The sequence below is a fragment of the Argentina anserina genome, chromosome 4 (assembly GCF_933775445.1).
Source record: "Argentina anserina chromosome 4, drPotAnse1.1, whole genome shotgun sequence".
Taxonomy (NCBI): Eukaryota; Viridiplantae; Streptophyta; class Magnoliopsida; order Rosales; family Rosaceae; genus Argentina; species Argentina anserina.
The window spans coordinates 7,578,725-7,602,744 of NC_065875.1; the positions used below are offsets into that span (position 1 = coordinate 7,578,725).

The window sequence follows — 24,020 nt, forward strand, 5'->3', positions numbered from 1 at the left end:
TTATAGAATCTCCTTGAGAGGAGTTGTAACGGTAATCACGATGTATATTACGATAATAATGCCAAATCTTGATTCTTGCATTGATTAGGGGTGTTAATCGGTTTGAATGGTTCGGTTTATAGGTGATACCGAACACCAAACCGTTCTATTTATTCGGTTTGGTTCGGTTTGGTTTTTCACTTTTTTTTTCAAAAACCAATTGTGTTCGGTTTGGTTCGGTTTGGTTTTTCTCTGGTTTATATCGATTTTTCTTTCGGTTATTTTGTAAAGAAAATCGGAGTTTCTTTACTTGTCTATCTACTTGATTCTTAACGAAATAAAAAGAACATGCGGACAGATTTGCAAAATTCTATTTACAAGATATAGTTGCTTCACAAATGCATACAATTGCAAAAGGCCACTAAACAAGTTATACCACATTAGTAGGCATGTTGTCGTTCCAATATCTAAAATTCAAAATATTAAATTTTGACCGTCAGATGTGATCAGCATATTTAAATAAGGATATGGTAAAAAATTCATCTAATGTTGATAATATTTGGGTCTCGATCGATGTGGTCAACATTAACTTAATTTCATCTAATTAAGTGAATTTGTTCTTACCCCCTCCTTCTTAACTAGTTTTGGTGGATTTTTTCATGCACACACTCTCACATATATGTGATGTAGCAGCTCGTGTAAAATTTTCAAAAATTTTACGTTCCAGGGATAAGGCTACCCATAGGTGATAATAAGCGTAAAAAGGGTTGACCGCCTCGATCGGGACACAAACGTTATCGAAAATATGTGATTTTTTTACCATAACCATATTTCACTATACGTAACGCATCATGCGGACAAATTTGCAAAATTCTATTTATAAGATATAGTTGCTTCACAACTGCATACATTTGCAATAAGACCACTAAACAAGTTATACCACATTAGTAGACATGTTGTGGTTCCAATATCTAAAATTCAAATTATGAATTTTCGACCGTCGGATGTGATCAGCATATATAAATACATATATGGTAAAACATTCACCGAATTTTGATAACGTTTGGGTCTCGATCGATGTGGTCAACATTAACTTAATTTCATCTAATTAAGTGAATTTGTTCTTACCCCCTCCTTCTTGACTAGTTTTGGTGGATTTTTTCAAGCACACACGCTCACATATATGTGATGTAGCAGCTCGTATAAAATTTTCAAAAATTTTACGTTCCATGGATAAGGCTACCCATAGGTGATAATAAGCGTAAAAAAGGTTGACCGCCTCGATCGGGACACAAACGTTATCGAAAATATGTGATTTTTTTACCATAACCATATTTCACTATACGTAACGCATCATGCGGACAAATTTGCAAAATTATATTTATAAGATATAGTTGCTTCACAACTGCATACATTTGCAATAAGACCACTAAACAAGTTATACCACATTAGTAGACATGTTGTGGTTCCAATATCTAAAATTCAAATTATGAAATTTCGACCGTCAGATGTGATCAGCATATATAAATACATATATGGTAAAAAATTCACCGAATTTTGATAAAGTTTGGGTCTCGATCGATGTGGTCAACATTAACTTAATTTCATCTAATTAAGTGAATTTGTTCTTACCCCCTCCTTCTTGACTAGTTTTGGTGGATTTTTTCATGCACACACTCTCACATATATGTGATGTAGCAGCTCGTGTAAAATTTTCAAAAATTTTACGTTCCAGGGATAAGGCTACACATAGGGGATAATAAGCGTAAAAAGGGTTGACCGCCTCGATCGGGACACAAACGTTATCGAAAATATGTGATTTTTTTACTATAACCATATTTCACTATACGTAACACATCATGCGGACAAATTTGCAAAATTCTATTTATAAGATATAGTTGCTTCACAACTGCATACATTTGCAAAAAGACCACTAAACAAGTTATACCACATTAGTAGACATGTTGTGGTTCCAATATCTAAAATTTAAATTATGAAATTTCGACCGTCGGATGTGATCAGCATATATAAATACAGATATGGTAAAAAATTCACCGAATTTTGATAAAGTTTGGGTCTCGATCGATAACATATTTAATTATGTATATTAAAAATATATATAAATAATATAATTTCTTTATAATATATATATATATTCGGTTTTTCGGTTCGGTTTCGGTTTTCAAACGTCTCAAACCAAAACCACACCAAATCTTTCGGTTTGGTGCGGTTTTTTTGCGGTTTGGTGCGGTTTTTTTTTTCTTCGGTTTTTTTCGGTTATGATTCGGTTATGGTTCGATTTTTTTTCGGTTTTCGGTTTTCAATTAACACCCCTAGCATTGATGATCGGAGCTCATTTATGATGATGGTAATCATGACTTGAGTTCATGCTATACATCAGGTTCACGCGTGTCATGACCTTCATATAGTAAAATTAATAGTCATAAATTCATCTAGAATGTAGTTATAGACAAACTTGACATAGATCTTAAAAGGCATTCTTAGTTTTCCAACCATATAGGATTAATAATGTTGTTTATCCTGAGCTGTTTAGAGCTTTGTTGAAGTTAACCCTACATGCATAATCATGTTTTCAGATTCCACATTTGATAAATAGATTTTCACATTTAATTCAACGCATTCCCGGTAGGAATAGAATAAGTCTTATCTTTAATAGATTTAACTATTGAAGGGAATTCTTTATGCCTATTTGACGATATTGCGTGGGCATGCATAAGGATAACTATGTCTAGATTACATGTTCATAGTGAACGACTGAACGATATGCCGAGTCTTACATAATACTTAGCACAATAATGTGCTTATCACACTTGGCTAAAGAATTTATCCACTATAATTCTCATCAGTCCTTGGACGAAATTGATCTCTCTCTATTGGTAGAGAGTTTGACGGATTAATCTGATGAAAAAGAGAAGAAGAAAATCTACCCCGCCAACAAAAGAGGGAGTGGCATGCAGAGCACGTGTGGGAAAAAGCATATCCCAAACACCACCGGAGGAGATAAGTAAGATGCGCGCAGCTAGAGACGAGAAACGCCAAAGCAGGTCGTGCCACGTGTGACACTACCTGGCAACCAGGCATCGCATCCCCAACCCAAAAACGCCCCAAGCCACTACCCCTATGGCGGTCCTTCCTCTCCTTCCTTTTTTTTAACCACCATCATCTTCCTCCTCCTCCTCCTCCTCCTTCTTCACCTTAAAATAATAATAATCTTTACTATTCACAGACAATAATAATTAATTCTTATTCTTCATACTCTCTCTACTCTCCTCTCCCTGTCTATCCTCTGCTCTGTGCTTAGATCGCAACCACCCGAACTGGGCTGGGCCTATACCCAAGATTTCATATAGCATCTTGGTATTGCCTAGCTTCTCTCCAGGTACCCACTTTCGTTTTCGTTTACGTTAGATTTTTCAGGGGGCATCATTCAATTCTGACGGTTTGATTGTTTCGATTTCGAATTCTGTGGTTCATTTTTGTGTCACTAGGGCGATGTGATTGTAATTATTGTATTATTATGAAAAATGGAAGAATATGGCTGTGGATTCCGGCTCGAATTTGCGAAATTTTAGAAACCGTGAATGATACTCATGTGTAATAAAGGAATTGGCTGCCTGAGGGAGTCGGAGAATCCAATTGATCAGCCACAGGTTCCTCCGCACTTGATGGAGAGCCCCTCCACTAGCCCTCACTTTGGCTCTAATGCCTCCAGCCTTGTTACCAATGAGGAGAGCCCTCGCGTAAAGTTTCTGTGTAGCTTTTCGGGGAGTATATTGCCCCGGCCGCAGGATGGGAAGCTGCGCTATGTTGGTGGGGAGACACGAATTGTTAGTGTTCCAAGGGAAATTAAGTATGATGAGTTGATGAGCAAGATGAGGGAGCTTTATGAAGGCGCCGCGGTGCTCAAGTACCAGCAGCCCGATGAGGACCTCGACGCGCTTGTCTCGGTTGTGAATGATGATGATGTGACCAACATGATGGAGGAGTATGATAAGTTGGGGTCAGGTGATGGTTTCACTAGGCTCAGGATTTTTTTGTTTTCGTATCCTGATCAAGATGGTGGTTCCTCACATTATGATGGGGATGAGAGAGATCATGAGAGGAGGTATGTTGATGCTCTCAATCACTTGAATGATGGTTCGGAATTTAGGAAGCTGCATATGGACTCCCATGTTATTAGTTCAATTGATGATCTACATGGAGTGGAACAGTTCTTTAGTCCGATGAGTCTCGAGGGTGGTCTGCATAGCCAGAGAAATGAGATACCTTTGTCTCAGTATAACCTGCATCACCTCAAAATACCTCATATGGGGTCGGGACAGCACCATCAACCCATTACCCAAAGGTATAACGAAATGGAAGCTCCATGGAGCCCTGCATACTATTCTCCCAGGCACCATGGTCACATGGATCCAAGACCAATGCCAGAGTTTCCATCTTCTCCTACCTCTGCACGGTATCGTATGACATTTGCTGATGTACCTGATAAATGTTCAGACAGAATGCCTGAAGAATATGTTCGGCCTCCATTGAATCATCAGCCTGGATACGAGCACCAAACACAATATTCTGACAATGTTGTATGGCTTCCTAGTGGAGCTATTTCTGGCGAGAAGTCTGGCTTTCCTGGTAACATTTTTCATGGAAACAATGTTCTTGAAGGAAATGGTGTATCTGAACACTGTCGGGTATGTTTTCAAAGAAACCAACATTATGAGCAGCCCAACATGGTCAATGGATTTCATCAGGTTGCTAATACATGTGCTGATTGCCGTCCAAAATTGCACCATGGTTACACAGAGCAGAATAGTGATCTGCCGTCTCTGTATAAGGAGAACCAAAATCAATGGGTTCCACATCATTTAAATAGCCGCACTGAGGAAGCAAGATCACAAGTGTCTGGAACTGGAAAATTAAATGATCACTACATTGTAGATGGTCCTGGTGTGAGTTTGCCTCTCGTTCACACTAATATGATGGATGTCCATCATGCCTCTTCCAATCTTATCCATCAACGAGTTGGCTCTGAAATGGGAAATGAAGTGTTTAATGACCGACCTCTGGCTGGCCTGCCCCCTCTACACATTCCTCCTGCAGAAGACCGTGGTGTCCGATATGGAAATCTTCCATATGCCTACGGAGGAGATAATCTTTACCCAGCCTCTCATGGACATACTCCAGGGCATGCAGTATGGAGTAATGTTCAGAGCACAATGCATGCTGTGCCACCCTTTGATACATCCAATTCAGCTCCACAAGTTAATGGTTCAGTAAATCCCGGATATCTCAGGCAGGAAGGTAGTCCAAGATTTTGCATTGGAGCAGGTAATCCAAATCTTTGGGTTGAATCCTCGCAGGCGTTAGGTTTTGATGGAAAATCTGTTCACGACTATTCTTGTGACCAAGCTTTGAACTTGAACCCAAACTCACTTGCTCATGAAGATCATCATCAATTTGCTCCAGGAGTTATTCAACCCGCACTTGATGTAGTAAGTTCTGCTACACCTTTGGACACGACCGCTAGAGTTTTGTTGGAGACAGAGAGTGTACCTAGAGAAGGGAGTGAGGTGATTGATGGAGAGAAGATTGAGAACTCTGACATGCTGGCTTTAAATCAACAAAAGTTGAGTGATAAAAGTGAACTGGTGCCTCCTGAGTCGGAAAATTTAAATTGTCTCAAACTCGCAGAAGAAAGCAGTGACAAGGGCCATGCTACTCCAGACACTTCAGAGCTTTCAGTTCACGATTTGAGTTTTGTGCCTGAGTTGATCGCATCAATAAAGAAAGCAGCCATACATGGTGTGGAGGAGGTAAAAGGAAAAGTGGAGGAAAGTACTGATCCTCAGAAGAGTATTTCTATTGCCATTGAAGCTGAAACAGACTGTTTGGATCCAGTGGTGAGAACTGAATAACATTGTTAAATTGTTAAAGAGGTTTACAGTGCCGCTTCCTAATGTCCTTTTGTCTTGTAGAACACTCCTGGAGAGGGCGAAGCAGATTCTGATAGTGAGAATCTGAATAATTCCAAAATTGAGCCAACAAAAGCCGAGGCAGAAGCTATTTCAAAGGGATTGCAGGTTCTCTTCCGCTGTCATCTGTGTCATTTTTAAATCTACATTGACCCCTTCATATTTAGCTATACTATTTTTTGTGGCTCTTCATGTGGCGTCATTTGCTTTAACCGTCTTTTATGTTCTTTGAGCAGACAATAAAGAATGATGATCTGGAGGAGATCCGAGAATTAGGTTCTGGAACATATGGGGCAGTTTTCCACGGCAAGTGGAAGGGTTCTGATGTAGCAATAAAGAGAATAAAGGCCAGCTGTTTTGCTGGCCGACCTTCTGAAAGAGAGCGTTTGGTAAGAATTGATCACTCTTGTCTACATGTTTATTGAACATATATATTGACTATTGTCCCACTTTGTGTGATCGGCCTGATATTTTGTTAATTGTGGCATTGTATGCGGCTTCCTGGCTGTTGCATATGTGCTACTGAATTATTATTATTGTATGCGAGCTGACGCCATCAATTATTTCTTTAGTGGTGGCTTTTATTTGCATGGGATTCGCATTCTGGCATTTAATCGTTAATTTTTTTTTCCAAATAATAATAATACTGACGGAAATTGGTTTGCCAGTCTGTATGTTATTACATTTAATTATGGAATACTTCATTTTTCCTTATTTCTGTGGAAGATTGCTGATTTCTGGAAGGAGGCTCTGATACTTAGTTCACTGCATCATCCAAATGTTGTTTCTTTCTATGGTATTGTGCGTGATGGTCCTGATGGCTCTTTAGCAACGGTGACTGAATTCATGGTTAATGGATCATTGAAACAGTTTCTGCAGAAAAAAGACAGGTTTAACATTGCTAAAGGTTTCTGTTATTTTATTCTAAATTTCCATATCTAATGGCTCTTAACTTTTGCTCAAAGTGTATAATAAATCTATTCAATATTATTTTGTCAGAACAATAGATCGTCGTAAGAGACTTATTATTGCTATGGATGCTGCATTTGGAATGGAGTATCTGCATGGGAAAAATATAGTACATTTTGATTTGAAGTGTGAAAATCTGTTGGTGAATATGAGAGATCCGCAGCGGCCTGTATGCAAGGTTGACTAATTTTTCCTTCTTTTCAATTATTTGCTTAAAGTTCTAACTTTATGTTGGGACTCACCATATGTGCATCTTTGTTTAGATCGGTGATTTGGGGTTGTCTAAAGTGAAACAACAGACATTAGTGTCTGGAGGTGTTCGTGGAACGTTACCCTGGATGGCACCTGAGCTTCTTAGTGGGAAAAGTCATATGGTGACAGAGAAGGTAATACTGATGGCACTTTTGTACTTGTTGAAGTTTCAGGGCTTATGCATATTGACTGATCATATTGGTGACTCATGTATTATTATTTTTAATTTTAGATTGATGTTTACTCATTTGGGATTGTTATGTGGGAACTGCTTACTGGCGATGAACCCTATTCAGAGATGCATTGTGCTTCCATTATTGGTAAGAACCAATGTTTCTGAGTCATATGCTACTGTTTATGTATTGAAAATAATTCCTTACATTTGAGTCGTGTGTTACTGTTTACATATTGAGAATAATTCGTTCCATTTGTTGCATTTTACATTTTGTAGGTTACTTCTATAGGTGACTATTAACGTCGATTAATATATGTACTCCAACGTTAGGGGAGCTCTAACCTCATCTGCAGAAATGAATTTGGGTCAATTTCATTTATCACTTGGAATTAACTCTCATGATGCTCTACTTCATGTGTGTGTTTGTAGATGTTTTCATATAATGAACTAGCTTGGCATTCAATTTCTGGATTAAATTGCTTATAATTTTTTCTTAACGACTCGTATCCTTTTGGGAAACACATTCTCTAGTTTAATTTGATTCGAAATTGTTTGTTTGTTATGTCCGAAGGAGGAATTGTGAACAACTCTTTGCGTCCTCAAATTCCAACATGGTGTGATCCTGAATGGAAGTCTCTGATGGAAAGTTGTTGGGGCTCCGAGCCTGCTCTAAGGCCATCATTTTCTGAGATCTCTCAGAAGCTGAGGAGTATGGCTGCTGCAATGAATGTGAAATAATTCTGGGTTCGATGCAGTTCATTTACCTCTTCCAATATGGTAGCTCCGAGAGTTAGCAATAGAGGACAATAAATTAATTCATAGTATTTACAGTTTGAGTCCACCTGGTATTAGAGGGATACCACACCCACAAATACCTGGTTTCCAAGTATATGAAGGCAAACAGTGTAATATCATGCTGTGATTTATCTCTTAAGGGTACCCTACCTTTGTAGTACTGCTGTAAAATGGTAATTATCTTTATGGAGTGTCAAATATGTGGCTCTAACGTGGAATTCTTCATGATATATATACCTGATAGGAGCTATGATGGCATGATACAATGTGAGTTTTTCTTCCAACCCTACCTTTTATTACCCATTGTTCTTTCGCAGCTGTTGATAGTGTTGAACTGACTGTGGCCTCCTTTGCAGGTTTTTCTTGTTTGGTTGGTGACTAAGGTACTCTGATACTGAAGCCCAGCTTTTCTATTGAAGACGTGTATATAAAGTAATCAGGAGTACTATGGTGAAAGCTATATATGTCATGAGATATAGCTTTACTTCCGAATTAGAACTGCGCCAGTTTTTGTTATTCATTTTCAGCATATGGTTCTTATGTTTCATGATACAGCCAGAGACATCAGTTTATGCCCCCCTATGGCTCCTCGAATGTAAAAAGTGATCGTCTATGAGAACACCTTCATCATTATATTTGGCTGTGTAGAGCACAGTAGCCCAATAAACCTGACCAGGTCTTGTTTATATCACATGTGACATCAGGATTTGCTTCAGAATACTTGTCTCCGCTTCTGAGCAGTCCTTTGAGAAAATTATGTGTCTTAGTGGTCGAGTCTTTAGGGTGTAATTGAAGGGTCGGTGTACTTTTGCTTTATAATGAAATTGCATGTTTTCAGGTACCTGGGATTTCCCTGTTTTTTAGTCGCGGGAAGTTTGTTGCAATGTATGATTTTACTCGAATCGACCATCACCTAAACTGTGCTTTTGTTGGAACTGGAGCCATTGTCTCTGGGAGTTTAAAACTCCCTTAATGAGGACCATTTTATTGAGGATATTTCACTTAATTGTTAATTAGACATATTTTTTTAATTATATTTTTTATCTCAATCGTTTAAATTTTAAGTATATATAAGTAGAATGTTTTTACAAATTTTTAGTCAATTTGATAATGGTTAAGGTATCAAAGTAGATCAAATTAGTGAACATGCTAAAATTGTCAAATATGAACCGTTCAAATTTATAATGAGTAAATTACATTTATGAATGTATTTACGATTTTCAATTTGAACAAAAAATTACAAGGATGATCTATTAATATATCTACAAACTAAATAGTCGAGATTTAAATATAAGATCGAAAAGTAGGTGAATCTCTTTAGTCCTTAATTAGTCCTCAACAAAACGGTTCTCATTGAAAAATCTCATCAGTTTTAATTCAAATGTTTGTTCAGCTAACAAGGAAATCTCATGGGTTTTCCTTTTTCTTTGAAAACATTTCAGGGGATTTCATTTGTACTCTCTAAAATTTGCTAAAACAAAACAATAATTCCTCAATTGCTTAATACACCTCTCAGTTCTTCTTAATTTTTGATTAAATTTAAAGACTCCTCTCGTTATTTATAATACCCGCCACCTATCCCTTTATCTACTGTAATCGTTTCTTAATTTTTGAAAAAACTTAAAGACTCCTCTTGTTATTTATAATGTCTTCCACCTATCCATTTATCTACCATAATTGTTTCGTACACCAGCAACCATATCTACCAAAATTTGGCTCACTTGTCCATCTTCACTTTTCCGACCATATATAGGGCACATTTGTTATACGTGATTGTGATAACTAGACAAAATTCCTTCCATTGTCCTTCACTCCTCACACCTAGCTTGTGCTATAGAAGTCATAACCCACGTTTGGAGCAACCACGACTAAATACAACAGCTTATCAGAAAGTTAGAATTGTTCTACATGATTTCTTCTGAGACCATAAAACTAGAGTGGATTCTCTTCGGAAATTAATGAACATTGAAGATTGAAAGTTCGCACCCTTGGTTTTCTTCAATCCAAGTTTCTAGATCCATGGTGAACACACACTTAATTAAATCAATTGCGAGCAAGCTGCCCAAAAATTTGGGTAATTTACAGAAAATCCAACTCCATTCTAAATTGTTTCCATTTGGGTTTTCAATGAAAGCAACTGAAATTGATGAAAATAATTGAAATTTTCTAACAGAATTGGAAGTCACAAGGATGTTGCAAGTGTAGGAACAAGAACGTCAATTAATCCCATCCCATAATCTAATTATGAGAGGAATTAAAGGTAGCAATCATGATGAGTGAAGAAGGAACATTCATAGGAACACAAAGTGTGACGTTCTTAATGTATATATGCCTTATTCTTGTTCTTTGTTATCTATTATTTAGTTGTTTTAGGTTCATATATGCATTTTGTATGTTTAGGTAGAGTTAATTTCGAAAAGATGAGTTTTGATGATGAAATTGTGCGAAGTGTTAGAAATCTTTATTGAGCTATGATTCCTTACTCTATTAGGATTCTACTTTAATATTTTCATTCTTTCATATTTCTTATTTGTCGATTTCTTTTCAGGAAAGACAAATCATATATGGACAAGGAGTAGAGGAGCCGAGATGCTTTCCTAGTTGGATAAGGAGATCATGTCCGAGGTGGATAAGGAGAGAAGAGAGGTCGGCCTAGCATTCCCTAGCTCAACATGGAGAGTTGCCGTGCAGTCCTAGTTGTCTCCCATTTGGATTCGGTTTCCTAAATCAAGTTGGATTTGGAGTTCAAGAATCAAAGTCCATATCAAAGAAGATTTCTTCATCTATTCTTATTCTACTTCTTGGAAGGCACGGCTAGGCTGTTTTATTCTCCTATATATAGAGAGGCTTGGTATAGAGAGAGAGATCATCATCAATCCTTGCACAAATACTAGTCAAAACTCTGTCCAAACACATTTATTCCACCAAGAACCCAAGCACCGAATCCATTCATCATTTTACCATCTTTTTACTCCTAAGCGCGGAGCATAGGACGCCCATTCCCTTGAAGATCTCTTGTTATCTTGTCTTAAGCTGCAGAGGATAATTCAAAGTGTAACTCTATGATTTTCATGTCTAGGATTCGGTGTCTATTGTTTTTGTTCTTGAATGATTTATGTTTTGCTTTTGTTAAAGTTTATTTCGATTTTGTCTATGAGATTGTTATGACTTTCAAATGATGTATTGAATTAAGTGTTTCAATTTCTATACAATGGTTTACGCTTTTTTTTTTTGCCGTGTGTTTCTGTTCAATATACCTAGAGAATTTTCAGTGTGTTCATATAAAAACATGTGTGATTGATACGCCGAGTTAGATTGCATATGGTAATCAACCAAAGATATAAATGTTTAGGATGCATGGAGTAGACTAAGTGTTTGTTCTTGATGTGGTTCACTATTGATTTGCCTAAGTAATTTATTGATGTCGTGAGGCCTATGTGTGTTAGTTAGGTTTCGATTTATGACTTGTGCTATGAACATGTTTATCTTTTCTATGTGATTTTCAAAATTGCATGATTGTTAGTTAAGTATGTGACATGCTTAATGAATTTAATATGCGTGGCTTTGGAGTTGCATGGTAGGATAAGTATGTTAGATTTCAAGGAAGGCGCGGAGCAATACTTGAATGTGTTAAGTGTCTATGTGATAGGATAACCGCAGAGGACCCTAAATTTCATGATCGATTCTAGGTTGAGAATGGATACCTACGGCATGAACTTGATTGAGTTTAGATTTCGATTTCTTGATTCCTTACATGATTTGTTTGGTGATTCCTTGAGTGTGTGTTGGTTGGTTGATCACATGTATATATTAGCTTAGGTTTATTTTTTGTTTTTATACTTTTGATCCGAAACTTATATCAATCCCTTGAACTCTTTGTGAATTCGTTGTTAATTGTTTGTGATTCTTGCCCTGGCTGGATCCCCGGTTTGTGAACGATATCCTCTTGCTTTATACTACTAACGATGCTTACACGGTTAATATTAATGTCGAGTAATGGAACTAATTAAACGTGAAACTAAGAATTGCACTGAGCCACGTTGGATAGTCCGCCCAATTTCGATGTCTCTATGTAACACCAAGTGGGAGGTTGTTTTGGGCTTCCATAGTCCATTAAAATTAGTCCCTTGTATCACCAAACGTACTAACGTAGGACTTGTCTTATTTTCTTTTGTAAAGCAATCCCACTCTCCTTATCCCATGTAACAAACAGGGCCATATGATGCTATTTTAGATATTTGAATTTGAATATCTATTTCAGTGTTTAACGTTAAACAATATGGCAACAACTTGATGTTTCAATGAAATTCATAGAAAATGACGCTAATGGACAAGAACAACAATTCTAAAAATTATACGTAGTATAATCTCATATATATCATGACAGATGTAAGAAAAGAAGCCACAAGGTCAAGTTTCTCTCGCGTAACCAACTCAATCAACCTTGCTACATTGAATATAGGCTACGATCGATAATAAAAATTCTGTAAATGGTTTTTCATTGGAAAAAAAAATTATTCATGCATGGTCATTTGCCGGCTAGGCGCCTTGTGCGGTGATATTGCCTTGACCGCCCAAGGCCGCTCGGGTGATAATAATTAGCTCATTTAGCTGTGAATTAAAAAGGTTTTATGTTTGGGTCAAGTTCATTTATTGCTTTGCAAATTTCATATGTAACGATTAGTTGACTACCATTTGGCAAATATTTCTTCCTTGAAGAACTTCATTGTTTTTTTTTTCCGTTTGAATAGGCTAGAAGCATAGAACTCCTGTTCAATACGGTTTTAATAATGCAATAATATGTTTCTATGAGATGACTTCACGCTTTACCTTATGCACAAGCAAATGCGCCTTATGAAATCTGCTTTGACACAAGATTATAGAGACAAACATTATCTTAAGTTCCTAAATTAACGATTTTTTAAAATCTTCTGGCTGGATAAGTTGTTGCGACTCGTTTTTGCCGCCAAGCCATGCCACCAACTAATATACTATGCTTAACACGCAGACAATAATTTCGAAAACTTGGTTGACTTTGATTATCTAATATTCGTGTTTGAGAAATGACATGAATATCAGTTCTGGGTGATGGCTTAAACAATCAAGTCTAGATAGCTTGGTTCTAGGGCAAATTGGCTTTGGCATATATCACCAACTCTATATATTCTCTCGATCTGGTATACAAAAATCCGAGGTCAAATTCTGTGACACCATCATCTTCCAACTCCTTGGCACTGTTGCCATGCACCTAACACCCGCCAAAGACCTTTTGTTTGCAAAGTCAAACTTGCCATTTTCCAGTTGACTTCCTGCTCGCTCTATATGTATAACATCTAGGTCTTCCTAGCTTATATATCTTAAGTTTTTTCTCCAGATATATAGATGGTACAGAATTAGTACGACAGCACCAGCACACAATAATGGAGTTCTTACATGGAATTACAGTAAGTAACTAAGTTTAACACCAACTTCTGGCTTTTGCAAACTAGTTTGGATTATAGCTCACAGCCAGAAGAGGATCAGTGGACCACTTTGATCCTCCATCAAATTTGGAGGACACTGTAGATCAAGCTTGTAACTTAGGGGATTTAGTCCAGTGGTAGGATGCTCGCTTAGGGAGCGAAAGGTCCCGAGTTCAATTCTCGGAATCCCCATTTCCTTTTTCTGCTCAATATCGAAATTTTCGGAAACTAATTAAGGAGTAAGATAAGCCGACTTTTGTAGTTCTAGTGGTAAAGAGCATTTAGCCCCAAAATAGGCACAGTTATGACTTGTTGGGTCATACAAGAGTATAACTTTGTTTCCTGGGTTGTGAATTTTGAAAGAAGAACAACATATGCAGTTTGACAATGGTTGATGATGAGTGCATTTTGAAACACCATCTCTAGCCTGTTTGCGTAATTAAGTGCAGGGAGGAATAAAAAATTATAGGCAAAATTGTCAAAATACACCCTAAATTTGGTTAAAATTGTCAATTTACACCTCGAAGTTGCATTTGAGTCAATTTACCTCCTAAATTTAGTAAAAATTACCGATTTGCACCTCATCCGTTAAATTTAACTTTTTCTATCTAATTTTGTGTCACATGTCATACACATGAGGGGTAATGTTGACATTTTTTATTTATATTTTTCTTAAAAACAAATAAAAATATTCTTTAAAATGAGGATTATTTTTTAATCAAATTATTTATTTACATATTTTTTTCTAATATAGTGTGTTGTGTATATATATATATATATATATATTTTATATATTCGAATTATATATTCAACAAACCCACCCATTCAAATATAGTGTTATATATATATATATATTTATATGTACACATTATTTTTAATTTTCTATGTATTTATTTATTTTTTCCTAATATCTTTTAACATATCATATCATAATAAATATATAAATCAATAATATATTTCGAAAAAAATAAAAAATAAATAGTAGCAAGTGTTCCTCTTAAGTAATTTTATTAATTTTTTTCTTTATTAAATATGAATAAATATATAATGACAATATTGTCCCTCAAATACATGACATGTGGCTTAAAAGTGGATGGAAAACATTAAATTTAACGGATGGGGTGTAAATCGGCAATTTTACGAAGTTTAGAAGGCAAATTGACTCAAATGCAAATTCGGGGTGCAAACTGACAATTATGACCAAATTTAAGGTGTAAATTGGTATTTTTGCCAAAATTATAACAGCTTCCTATAATTTATTGTTCGTCAAGAGGAAATTTTCAATGATAGAATTAATTGGTCATTTCTAGCTCAATAAAGATTGATGTCGATAAACGGATTTGGATAATATGGTATGTATGTATTAATGCCAACGTTTAGCAGATAGTCAACCCCTATGAATTAATGCCCAACATCTAGCTGTAAACTTCATGTGAAGCTTTTGATTCTATGCTTAAGTGATTGATTAAAGTATAAATGAGTCTTACATATTCTAATTCTAAGCACACCTAGCTGATCACGTACAAGGCTAGGCAGTAATAATGCAAAACCATATCTTTTATTACAAATTGTACCGACGTGGCTGCTGATAGTATGACTTACATTTTCATTTGCAAATGGAGGCTAATATTCTTAGTTAATTTGGATTCTATTGGTAAACATTTGTGGCCAATGAAATATTTCCTTTAACCGTACCACAACTTTGGGGCTAGTAATTTGTCTAGCTGACATGGGTAGAGTCTTGGTTGCAAGAGATATTATGTGCAAACCTCGAATATTTACCTCGATCCTATGCACGCAGGATCAAAGTGACCACACCTCTCCCATTCCGGTGAGCTTCGCACTTCACGATTCCGTTTTGCGTATGGGTGGTTGTCTAGAAGGGTAGGGATAATATATAATTATCAACTTAAGGAAGTAATGTTTCAAACCACAGAACAATTAAAATAATTCGAATCAGTTCCGGGAGTCAAATGACACGAAATCTTCATGCCTGTTAATTATCAGTTCCTAAATCATGAAGCCTTGAAATTTGGATATATAAATCCAACAGGATTCTAGGAGAAATGATTGAAGAAGTACCGGCTAGAATAAACCAGCTGTACAACAGGACAGCACGCTCAAAACCTACCTTGATAAAATTTCACAAAAGTGCGCGGTAGAAGAGCACCAGCTGCGGCAGTTACATAACTCAATATATATAGTCAATACTATCGGTGAAAAACAACACAGGAAAACTTGGTAACAGCATGTCATAACAGTAACCACTACACATGCTGCTGCTGCTCCTAGCTTCTACTTAAGAACTTTGGATTGTAGCTCAACTGTATAGCTAGCTACTAATTGCCAAAAATGCAAGAGGACCACGGTTCACAGAAAAAATTTGAGGCAATCTGATCAACATGCCAGTAACTTAGGGGATTTAGTCCAGTGGTAGGATGCTCGCTTAGGGAGCGAAAGGTCCCGAGTTCAATTCTCGGAATCCCCATTCCTTTTTCAAAACGGTACTGCAAACGAAAACGTAAATCGCCAAGGCTTTTATGACACATGTTCTATGAAGAGTTCGACACATCAGATGTTACTATTTCGTGAATTACTCTAGATGCTTATTGCAATTAGAAGTTTCGGCTCAATGACTCCCCCTTATACTTTGACAATTTCACTAATCGAGATTTGAGAACAGTCGCATTATTCCTTTATTTAACAAAAAAATAAAAGAGTTCGACTCTTGTCTTCACCTCGATCACATGCTCCAAACCCTAGACCTAGCTCCTCCCCAAGTGGTAGGGAGAACTGGCGAAGTCAAGACTGCGGTGCTAATAAAGGCCTAAAACTAGTTACGAGTCTTTCTTGCTATCAAATGAGAAAGCAGAACAACAATAACAAAGATTGACAATCAATTGTTGATGGCTTGAAGGCGGGGGCAGAGAAACCTAGGGTAATGAGCTCAGCAATTGCGTCCATTTGTAGCGTCTTTACCGATTACTTTACATAAAGTGCGAGGAGGACTTGGAGATTACAACAGCTTCCAATAATCTATTGTACCAGATACATGTCAAGGTTTATTAATTGGTCTTCTCTGTCTCATTCTTGATTATACAGAATAATTTGATGTTATATATGTTATGGAAGTCCACCTTAACACCTTTGTCAACTCCTATGACGATAGACACTATTATACATATACATAGCTATGAAGTTTCTCCTGATTAGTTCTATAGGTTAAGTACGATAAGGATATCTTAAGTACTATAAGTCAGTCTTATCTAAATTCAATTAATTACTGATCTTAATATACCGGAAAGCATATGCTAGCTAGGTGACATGTGTTACCTGAAAGGCAAGCTTTAGAAATGAATTAGAAAATTAGGATAATATATAACGATATTTACACCAGAAGAATGCTTCAAAAGCTTAGTTTTAGTCTAGAATAGCTAACTAGAAGGATGTGGCATCATCGATCTTCAGAGATCATCCTACGTGTTGATGTAAGAGATGAAACTTAATTTTATTTTGTAACCGATCGGCGCAATTTCGTTCTTGTTAAGTATAGGAATAGAAGTTCACGTATTATTTCTTGGAAAAACGATAGACGCAAGTGTGTTTCTGCCTTTCTGGATATTTAGGTTACTCGAGCCAAAATCCAATTCAAGACAATTAGCTTCAGTGACATCAATTCTATTTCGAATTCGTTCTACATGGAACCATTACGTACGAAGCAAATTTTGCTAATCCTCTTTTGCTTTCGTAGTGATCTTTCATCGATGGATTGCTAATTTGCTACAACAAAGTATTTCGAAGCAAATTCATTTTTCGCTTTTGTAGTAATTAAGGTAATGTTCTGTCATTTATCTAATCCTTTTATAATTAACGTTGATCATCTCAGTACGTTCGTCAGAAACTCGGGGAGTTTTCTGGTTGGTTAACATTCCCTAACACGAAGAGATATATACTACTCATTATGAGGGAAGCTAAGCAACATATCTACAGAAGTAACAGATACAGAATTGTGATTAGATTTTGGCAGAGTACAAGGGATAAACAACTTGGATTTGTATCAAGGCCACTACGGAGACAATATATATCTATTGGTGGGGTATATACAATAGCATTGGTAACTAAACCCCTTAGAAGAGTCTCATTACCAAACAAAAAGTCAATTATAATGTGTTTTTGTGCTTTGTTTGCATAATTGATAGTCTGTTAAAGCAACTAGACAGGTTGATTTGGATATGTTTAATTGACAAATCAATTGAGCTAGCTAGCACCAATAATACCATGTATTCTATTAATTTGAAGCTTTAAGCAGGGAGTCCATGTTTATTTGTTATCACGAGGACCACAACTTTATTACCAGCTCTATTACATTTTATATGTGATCTTAATTTGTAGTTAATTATAAGCTTGGTCTTGTTGATGATGAAACAAGCAACCTTTTTTCTTCTTCCTCACTCTTTTGTTTTTGGGTATGATATGAATATTGCAGTGTCAATGCAGAGATTCTCAAGTGGAGAGAAAGACAAGCAGAAGCTTGTTTTCTTTTCTCTCAAAGATCTGAGTCCATTTGTTGATTAAGAAATTAGTATTTAAGGAGACTGCTTTTGAAATTTTGATAGTTTCCTCTTGTTATTATTACGTGGTTAGGGTTCTGGCTCTCATTGATTACAAAGTCTTTAACAGATTAAAGTAGGAAACTAAGGTCAATAAGTGGTATTTTTTTATATTAAGTGTTGAAATCCCTATGCCTTTTGTTTGTTTATTTAGATTAGAAATCTAACTTGTATTATAGCCTATTAGCCTTGGGTGTTTTCTGTAGCAAATAGCTAGCTAGAGGGGCTTGCAAGTATTTTTGTTTATCTTTTTTTTATTTTTTATTTTTTGCACTAGCTATGAATCTAAATATTAATGAAAGTACTTCAAAAGAAACCCAGTGATAGTTTCACCAATGGAGCTATTAGTGTACAGAACGTATATGAACTTTAACCTATATTGATCTTTAATTACTACTGTTTTAACGTACCATTGCTAGCTCGCCAGTTTGGATTTGATCTTATCCTTTTTATCATTCATATTTGTTCTTTTTGGGAACATCCTTCATATTTAGCTAGTCCTTACATTTTTCAAAATAGAACTTGGATATAGTCAATCAGAAGTACAACAATTGTTATAAAGATCTTCTGGAGTTCAACATTTGATATGATTAAGTAAGGCTTTATGGAAGTACAGTCTGCCTAGCATGAATTCATCTAGAGGTTTGGGTGGAGATGACATAAGGCATTTGAAACCTTGGATCTGTTTAGCTAATGAGTAATAAGAGTTATAAGACCCTTATATTTTAGTCCATGCATGGACTTTGCTTCACCTACTTAGAGGACCCTTGTCACTTATAAGTCAAAAGAGTACTGTGGGGAAGGAGAACCTTGCGTCTTCTCCTCACTATGAAAACGGGAATTACATTTTTTCCCCTATCTGCAAAAGTTTGAATTCCTATCTGTTTGCTATGATTATAACGTACTTTGCGTTATCTATAGCAGCGCTCGTCAATGGGCTGGGCTGGACCTCAGTAAATTGAAATCAATGACGGGTCGGACTTTGTTTTGCGGGTTTGTATTAAAAAAAAACATAATACTCTAATTTAAGGGTTTGAAACAATAAAATAATTATTAGAAAACATTCTAAAAAAAAGTCACAAATAAATTCTAGTTTCGAAATATTGTCGATCAACACAAGTAAATGTGATCGATATATATATTTAGGGACTCTGTAAAAATTTCATCCGTTTTGAACATGGTTTGATTGTCCGTACTTACGATCAACTAAAAAGAAGTTTCTTTATATAGTCTCTTCATAATGAAATAGTTTAATTATAAACCTAATATAAAGGTTATGATACATTACTTCGGTGATCGACAACTTTAGTTCGAAATATGGTCGATCGACACCAGTAGATGTGATCAGTATATATATTTAGGGAACCCGTAAAGTCTTTGTCTGTTTTGGACATCTTTTAACCGTTCGTACCAACGGTCACTAAAAAAGGTGTTTTGACATATTGAAACCTCATTGAACGGGGTTTTGCCAAATGAGTTTCTTCAGTGCGACTATGCACGATAGGTAACAAAAATTAGATTATTTCAGATATGTCAACGGCTTTCAGCATTCGCATATTCGTAATAGGTCCTCCCTTATGGCATAATAGTGGTGTTTTCGATTTACCAAAAATTCTGACGGTCAAACGATGTCCGAATTGGATGAAATTTTTACAGGGTCACTAAATATATATACCGATCACATCGGCTGGTGTCGATCAATCCCAAGAAGTTTCCTTCATATAGTCTCTTCATAATGCGATAGTTTTATTCTAAATCTAATATAAAGGTTATGATACATTAGTAGACACTTAGACTATCACCAACTTCAGTTCGAAATATGGTCAATCGACACCATTAAATGTAATTGGTATATATATTTAGGGACCCCGTAAAATTTCGTCCGTTTTGGACATGGTTTAACCGTTGGTACCTACGGTCAACCAAAAAAGAGGCGTTTTGACATATTGAAACCCCATTGATCGGGGCTTTGCTAAATGGGTTTCCTCAGTGCGACCGCGCACGACAGGTAAGAAAAATTAGGTAATTTCAGATATGTAAATGGCTTTCGGCGTTCGCATCTTTATAATGGGTCATCCTTTAGAGCATATTAGTGTTGTTTTCAGTTTACCGGAAATTCCGACGGTCAAACGAGGTTCGAATTGGATGAAATTTTTACATGGTCACTAAATATATATACCGATCACATCGGCTGGTGTCGATCGATCCCGAGAAGTTTTTTTCATATAGTCGCTTCATAATGCGATAGTTTTATTATAAACTTAATATAAAGGTTATGATACATTAGTGTACACTTCGGCGATTGATAACTCCAGTTCGAAATATGGTTGATCGACACTAGCAGATGTGATCAGTATATATATTTAGGGAACCCGTAAAAATTTCGTACGTTTTGCACATTGTTTGACTGTCCGTACCTATGGTCAACTAAAAAAATGCGTTTTGACATATTCAAATCCCCATTGACCGAGACTTTGCTAAATGAGTTTCCTTGGTGTGACCGCACACAATCGATGACAAAAAATAGGTGATTTCAGATATGCAAACGGTTTTCGGTGTTCACATTTTAGTAATAGGTTTTCCTTTATGGCATATTAGTGTTGTTTTCGGTTTATCGGAAATTTCAACCATCAGATGAAGTCCGAATTTGATGAAATTTTTACAGGTCATTAAATATATATATACCGATCATATCGGATGGTGTTGATTGATCCCGAGAAGTTTCCTTCATATACTTGTTTCATAATGCGATAGTTTTATTATAAATCTAATAAAATATGTATGTATAATATTTTATTATTTGGCGAGCTTTTACGGGCCGGGCCGGGTTCACCCTTCTAATCTAAGTCCAGCCCTCTACCTACGAAAGCGGGTTTTGACGGGCTTTCTCTTGGGCCGGGCCGGGTAAAAACCCATCGGGCTTGTGGGCCTCTGCTGGCTTTTCAGATCCGCGGGCTAAATAATGAGACCTAATTTATAGCGAGCTAGCCTTCAAGCTAGGCTTGCTATAGAGAAAAATGAAAAGGATCCGCATCAATATTGATGATTCGATCGATCAATATTATAACAGTTTAAAAGACATGATCGATCGAATAGTCGACATTATATGCTGTACATATGTAGTAGCAAATTTTCTAGAACATTCCACCTACTATAATGTACGTCAGTGCTTGCAGTAATTTTTCGACTAATTTTCTGTTATAATTCTTGGTAGCTTTTACCATACTAAATTTGTTTTATGGTAGTAGAAGTATCTGATTTTACCATTTGATCGACCAACGCGTCCCAGTCGTCAGGTTTCAATGTCCTCGTAGGAAGAAAAATCAATAGAAGTTACGGTATAGTTCTACGAAGTTACAATGAATTACGGTCGTATTATCCGGCTGAATCACACTGATTATGTGCCTTAAACGCACACCTTTTTACAGTTTTCATGCGTGTCTTCTATTATACATGTTTAGCGTAGATGACTCAATTAAATTGAAAATTGCAGCCGACGACAGCACTTTAAGACTATATATGTAGGGATCGAGCTAGGGTGGCTTAATTAGAATGGAACATTTCAATGGATAATAAGTACAAACTCAGAGGATGGAGGCTTCTTCAGATAAATTCCTTGTATCAGAATTCAAATAATAATCTACTCAAACCTTCAAAAAGTAGCTCAATATATAATTCTCAAAAGAAGAAATTTGTGTCGTACTTTGTCCAGTTGCATGCATTGTTAACTATATATGACGAACTAATCCAAAAAAAAGTAAGAGAGAGACAGACCTGGAACAAACCCTAGAAGATGAATTAACTTAAAATAATTGATGTTGAATAGTGAGGAGAAGGATAGTAGGACTTTTATGTCTTGATAATTAACATCACATCACATCCACTCTTCCTACCTATAAATCTGTGTCCTCCTTCCTTCATTTTTTCCCCAACAATCTCAGACAGCCTTCTGCAGAACAACAAGCACTTGGTTGAGTTGGTTCAACATCATAGAAAGGAAAAACAAAGAAGAAAAGGATCGATAGAGATGGGTCGAGCTCCTTGCTGCGATAAGGCGAACGTGAAGAAGGGACCGTGGTCACCTGAAGAAGATGCTACACTCAAGGCCTATATTGAAGAGCATGGCACGGGAGGCAACTGGATTGCCCTTCCTCAGAAAATTGGTATACACACATATATAAATCCTTTCATATAAATCTCTTTGATCTGTTCTTAATTGATTGATTAGGGCTTAACTTAACATGCTCAGTTAATTATATCCTCAGTGGGTCATGTAATTAGCTTAAGTTTTGGGTAAATTACTAATTATGAACTTAATTGCAGGGCTCAAAAGATGTGGAAAAAGCTGCAGACTACGATGGCTAAACTATCTTAGGCCCAACATTAAGCATGGGGGATTCTCAGAAGAAGAAGACAACATCATCTGTAACCTCTATATCAGTATTGGCAGCAGGTAATCATCTCTCTCTCTTTCTCTCTTTCTCTTTGTATACTCACCAGGATTTCAGCAAGAAAACATTCAACCTCACTATGCTTGTCACTTATTCCTTGTCCATGATACTTTCGCCAATAAATAATTTATAATAATCAACGCAGATTGATCAATGGATCCGGTTTCCTAGGGTTTCATTCGTTCTTTCTGCTCGATCGTTATCCCTTTGTCTCTTGTTTCTTGTTGGAGTCTGATCATGTGTTGTTATTCCTTTGCTTTCCAGGTGGTCTATAATTGCAGCACAGTTGCCCGGAAGAACAGATAATGATATCAAGAACTACTGGAACACCCGGCTGAAGAAGAAGCTGCTCGGAAGGCACAAACAGTCCGGGGCAAATCGGGGAAGTCAGGACCTCAAGGATGCCTCCGGTGACGCATATCAAGCTTTAAGCAGCTCAGCCCTCGAGAGACTCCAACTTCATATGCAACTGCAGAACCTTCAGAACCCATTCTCATTCTACAACAACTCTGCACTGTGGCCCAAGTTGCATCCTTTCCAGGAGAAGATGAATCAGACCGTCCAAGCCATGAATGACCACAACTCTAGCAACCCTCTGATGATGCAGCAGTTTTCTATCTCAAATCAAGATCAAATAGTGCAGGGCCACAAGGTTAATGAACACTTCTTCGAACAAACTACAGGTGCTTTGGCAATTCAAGAGCAATATGCAAAACTATGCATCAATCCTAAGATGGATGAACTAGAGAACGCAATGAATGGCATGTCATCCTCCTTCATATCTACAAGCAATCCGGTGGACTCAACGGTTGTGGTCTCAAAAGCCGATCTCATTGAACGGCAGGTAAATGTGAGCTTCCAAGCTCAACTCGATGACATTAACAACTCTGTTGGTTTCACACCACAGCAGCAAGATGATCAGGTGGCTGAATTTGATTGTTTCAAGGAAATGAACGTCACCAAGGATAACTTAATGTGGTGGGCTAATGACTTCGACAACAAATCTGCATCATCAAACTCCTGGGATTCTACTTCTGTTCTTCAATCCCAAGGGATGTTTCAAGATTACGAATTAGGTTATAACCTCTAGTTATCTAGTTATGTTATCTCGATCACATTGATGAACCATATTGTCGATCGAACTCATCATCAGCTAATAGAGGAGGTACCTACATACGCATGTAGGTCCCATCTCTATTAGGGATATCACGATCTGCAATGTAGTATATGAATGTGGTCGAAATAGTGGATTTTATCGAATAGGGATTCAAGTGAGGTATGAATTTCCTAGTTAGGTCATAAGAGGACTATGGCAAGACGGAAAATTGGTTTTCCAT

General features: G+C 36.7%; 2 protein-coding genes and 2 non-coding genes across 5 annotated transcripts; all 4 read left to right on the forward strand.

Annotated features, from left to right (window-relative positions):
• The first annotated feature begins 3,137 nt into the window (after nucleotides 1–3,137).
• LOC126792806 (uncharacterized) lies at nucleotides 3,138–9,001 on the forward strand. Of its 2 annotated transcripts, XM_050519288.1 has the most exons (10): nucleotides 3,138–3,379; nucleotides 3,489–5,897; nucleotides 5,973–6,077; nucleotides 6,206–6,358; nucleotides 6,696–6,859; nucleotides 6,969–7,116; nucleotides 7,202–7,324; nucleotides 7,423–7,510; nucleotides 7,937–8,427; nucleotides 8,517–9,001. In XM_050519288.1, exons 2-9 carry the CDS (start codon nucleotides 3,582–3,584, stop codon nucleotides 8,101–8,103), a joined length of 3,264 nt encoding a protein of 1,087 aa, XP_050375245.1. In that variant the 5' UTR covers nucleotides 3,138–3,379; nucleotides 3,489–3,581; the 3' UTR covers nucleotides 8,104–8,427; nucleotides 8,517–9,001. The 2 variants fall into 2 exon arrangements, with proteins under 2 accessions (XP_050375245.1, XP_050375244.1); XM_050519287.1 differs by having other exon boundaries at nucleotides 3,138–5,897.
• Nucleotides 9,002–13,742: 4,741 nt separating this feature from the next.
• Nucleotides 13,743–13,814, forward strand: TRNAP-AGG (transfer RNA proline (anticodon AGG)). The gene has a single exon. It is a non-coding gene; the product is annotated as a tRNA-Pro (tRNA).
• A 2,224-nt stretch (nucleotides 13,815–16,038) lies between these two features.
• On the forward strand, nucleotides 16,039–16,110 carry TRNAP-AGG (transfer RNA proline (anticodon AGG)). Its single transcript has one exon. It is a non-coding gene; the product is annotated as a tRNA-Pro (tRNA).
• A 6,064-nt stretch (nucleotides 16,111–22,174) lies between these two features.
• On the forward strand, nucleotides 22,175–24,008 carry LOC126791099 (transcription factor MYB36). The gene is made up of 3 exons (XM_050517502.1): nucleotides 22,175–22,395; nucleotides 22,556–22,685; nucleotides 22,948–24,008. Exons 1-3 carry the CDS (start codon nucleotides 22,260–22,262, stop codon nucleotides 23,771–23,773), a joined length of 1,092 nt encoding a protein of 363 aa, XP_050373459.1. The 5' UTR covers nucleotides 22,175–22,259; the 3' UTR covers nucleotides 23,774–24,008.
• Nucleotides 24,009–24,020: the final 12 nt, after the last annotated feature.

Bases quoted from the DNA above. Each gene is read 5' to 3' on its own strand.
- LOC126792806 (XM_050519287.1), top strand. From the start codon at position 3,582: ATGATACTCATGTGTAATAAAGGAATTGGCTGCCTGAGGGAGTCGGAG. The intron at 6,359-6,695 runs GTAAGAATTGAT...TTTCTGTGGAAG, and splicing joins CTTCTGAAAGAGAGCGTTTG to ATTGCTGATTTCTGGAAGGA. The intron at 7,511-7,936 runs GTAAGAACCAAT...TTATGTCCGAAG, and splicing joins GCATTGTGCTTCCATTATTG to GAGGAATTGTGAACAACTCT.
- LOC126791099 (XM_050517502.1), top strand. From the start codon at position 22,260: ATGGGTCGAGCTCCTTGCTGCGATAAGGCGAACGTGAAGAAGGGACCG. The intron at 22,396-22,555 runs GTATACACACAT...ACTTAATTGCAG, and splicing joins TGCCCTTCCTCAGAAAATTG to GGCTCAAAAGATGTGGAAAA. The intron at 22,686-22,947 runs GTAATCATCTCT...TTTGCTTTCCAG, and splicing joins TATATCAGTATTGGCAGCAG to GTGGTCTATAATTGCAGCAC.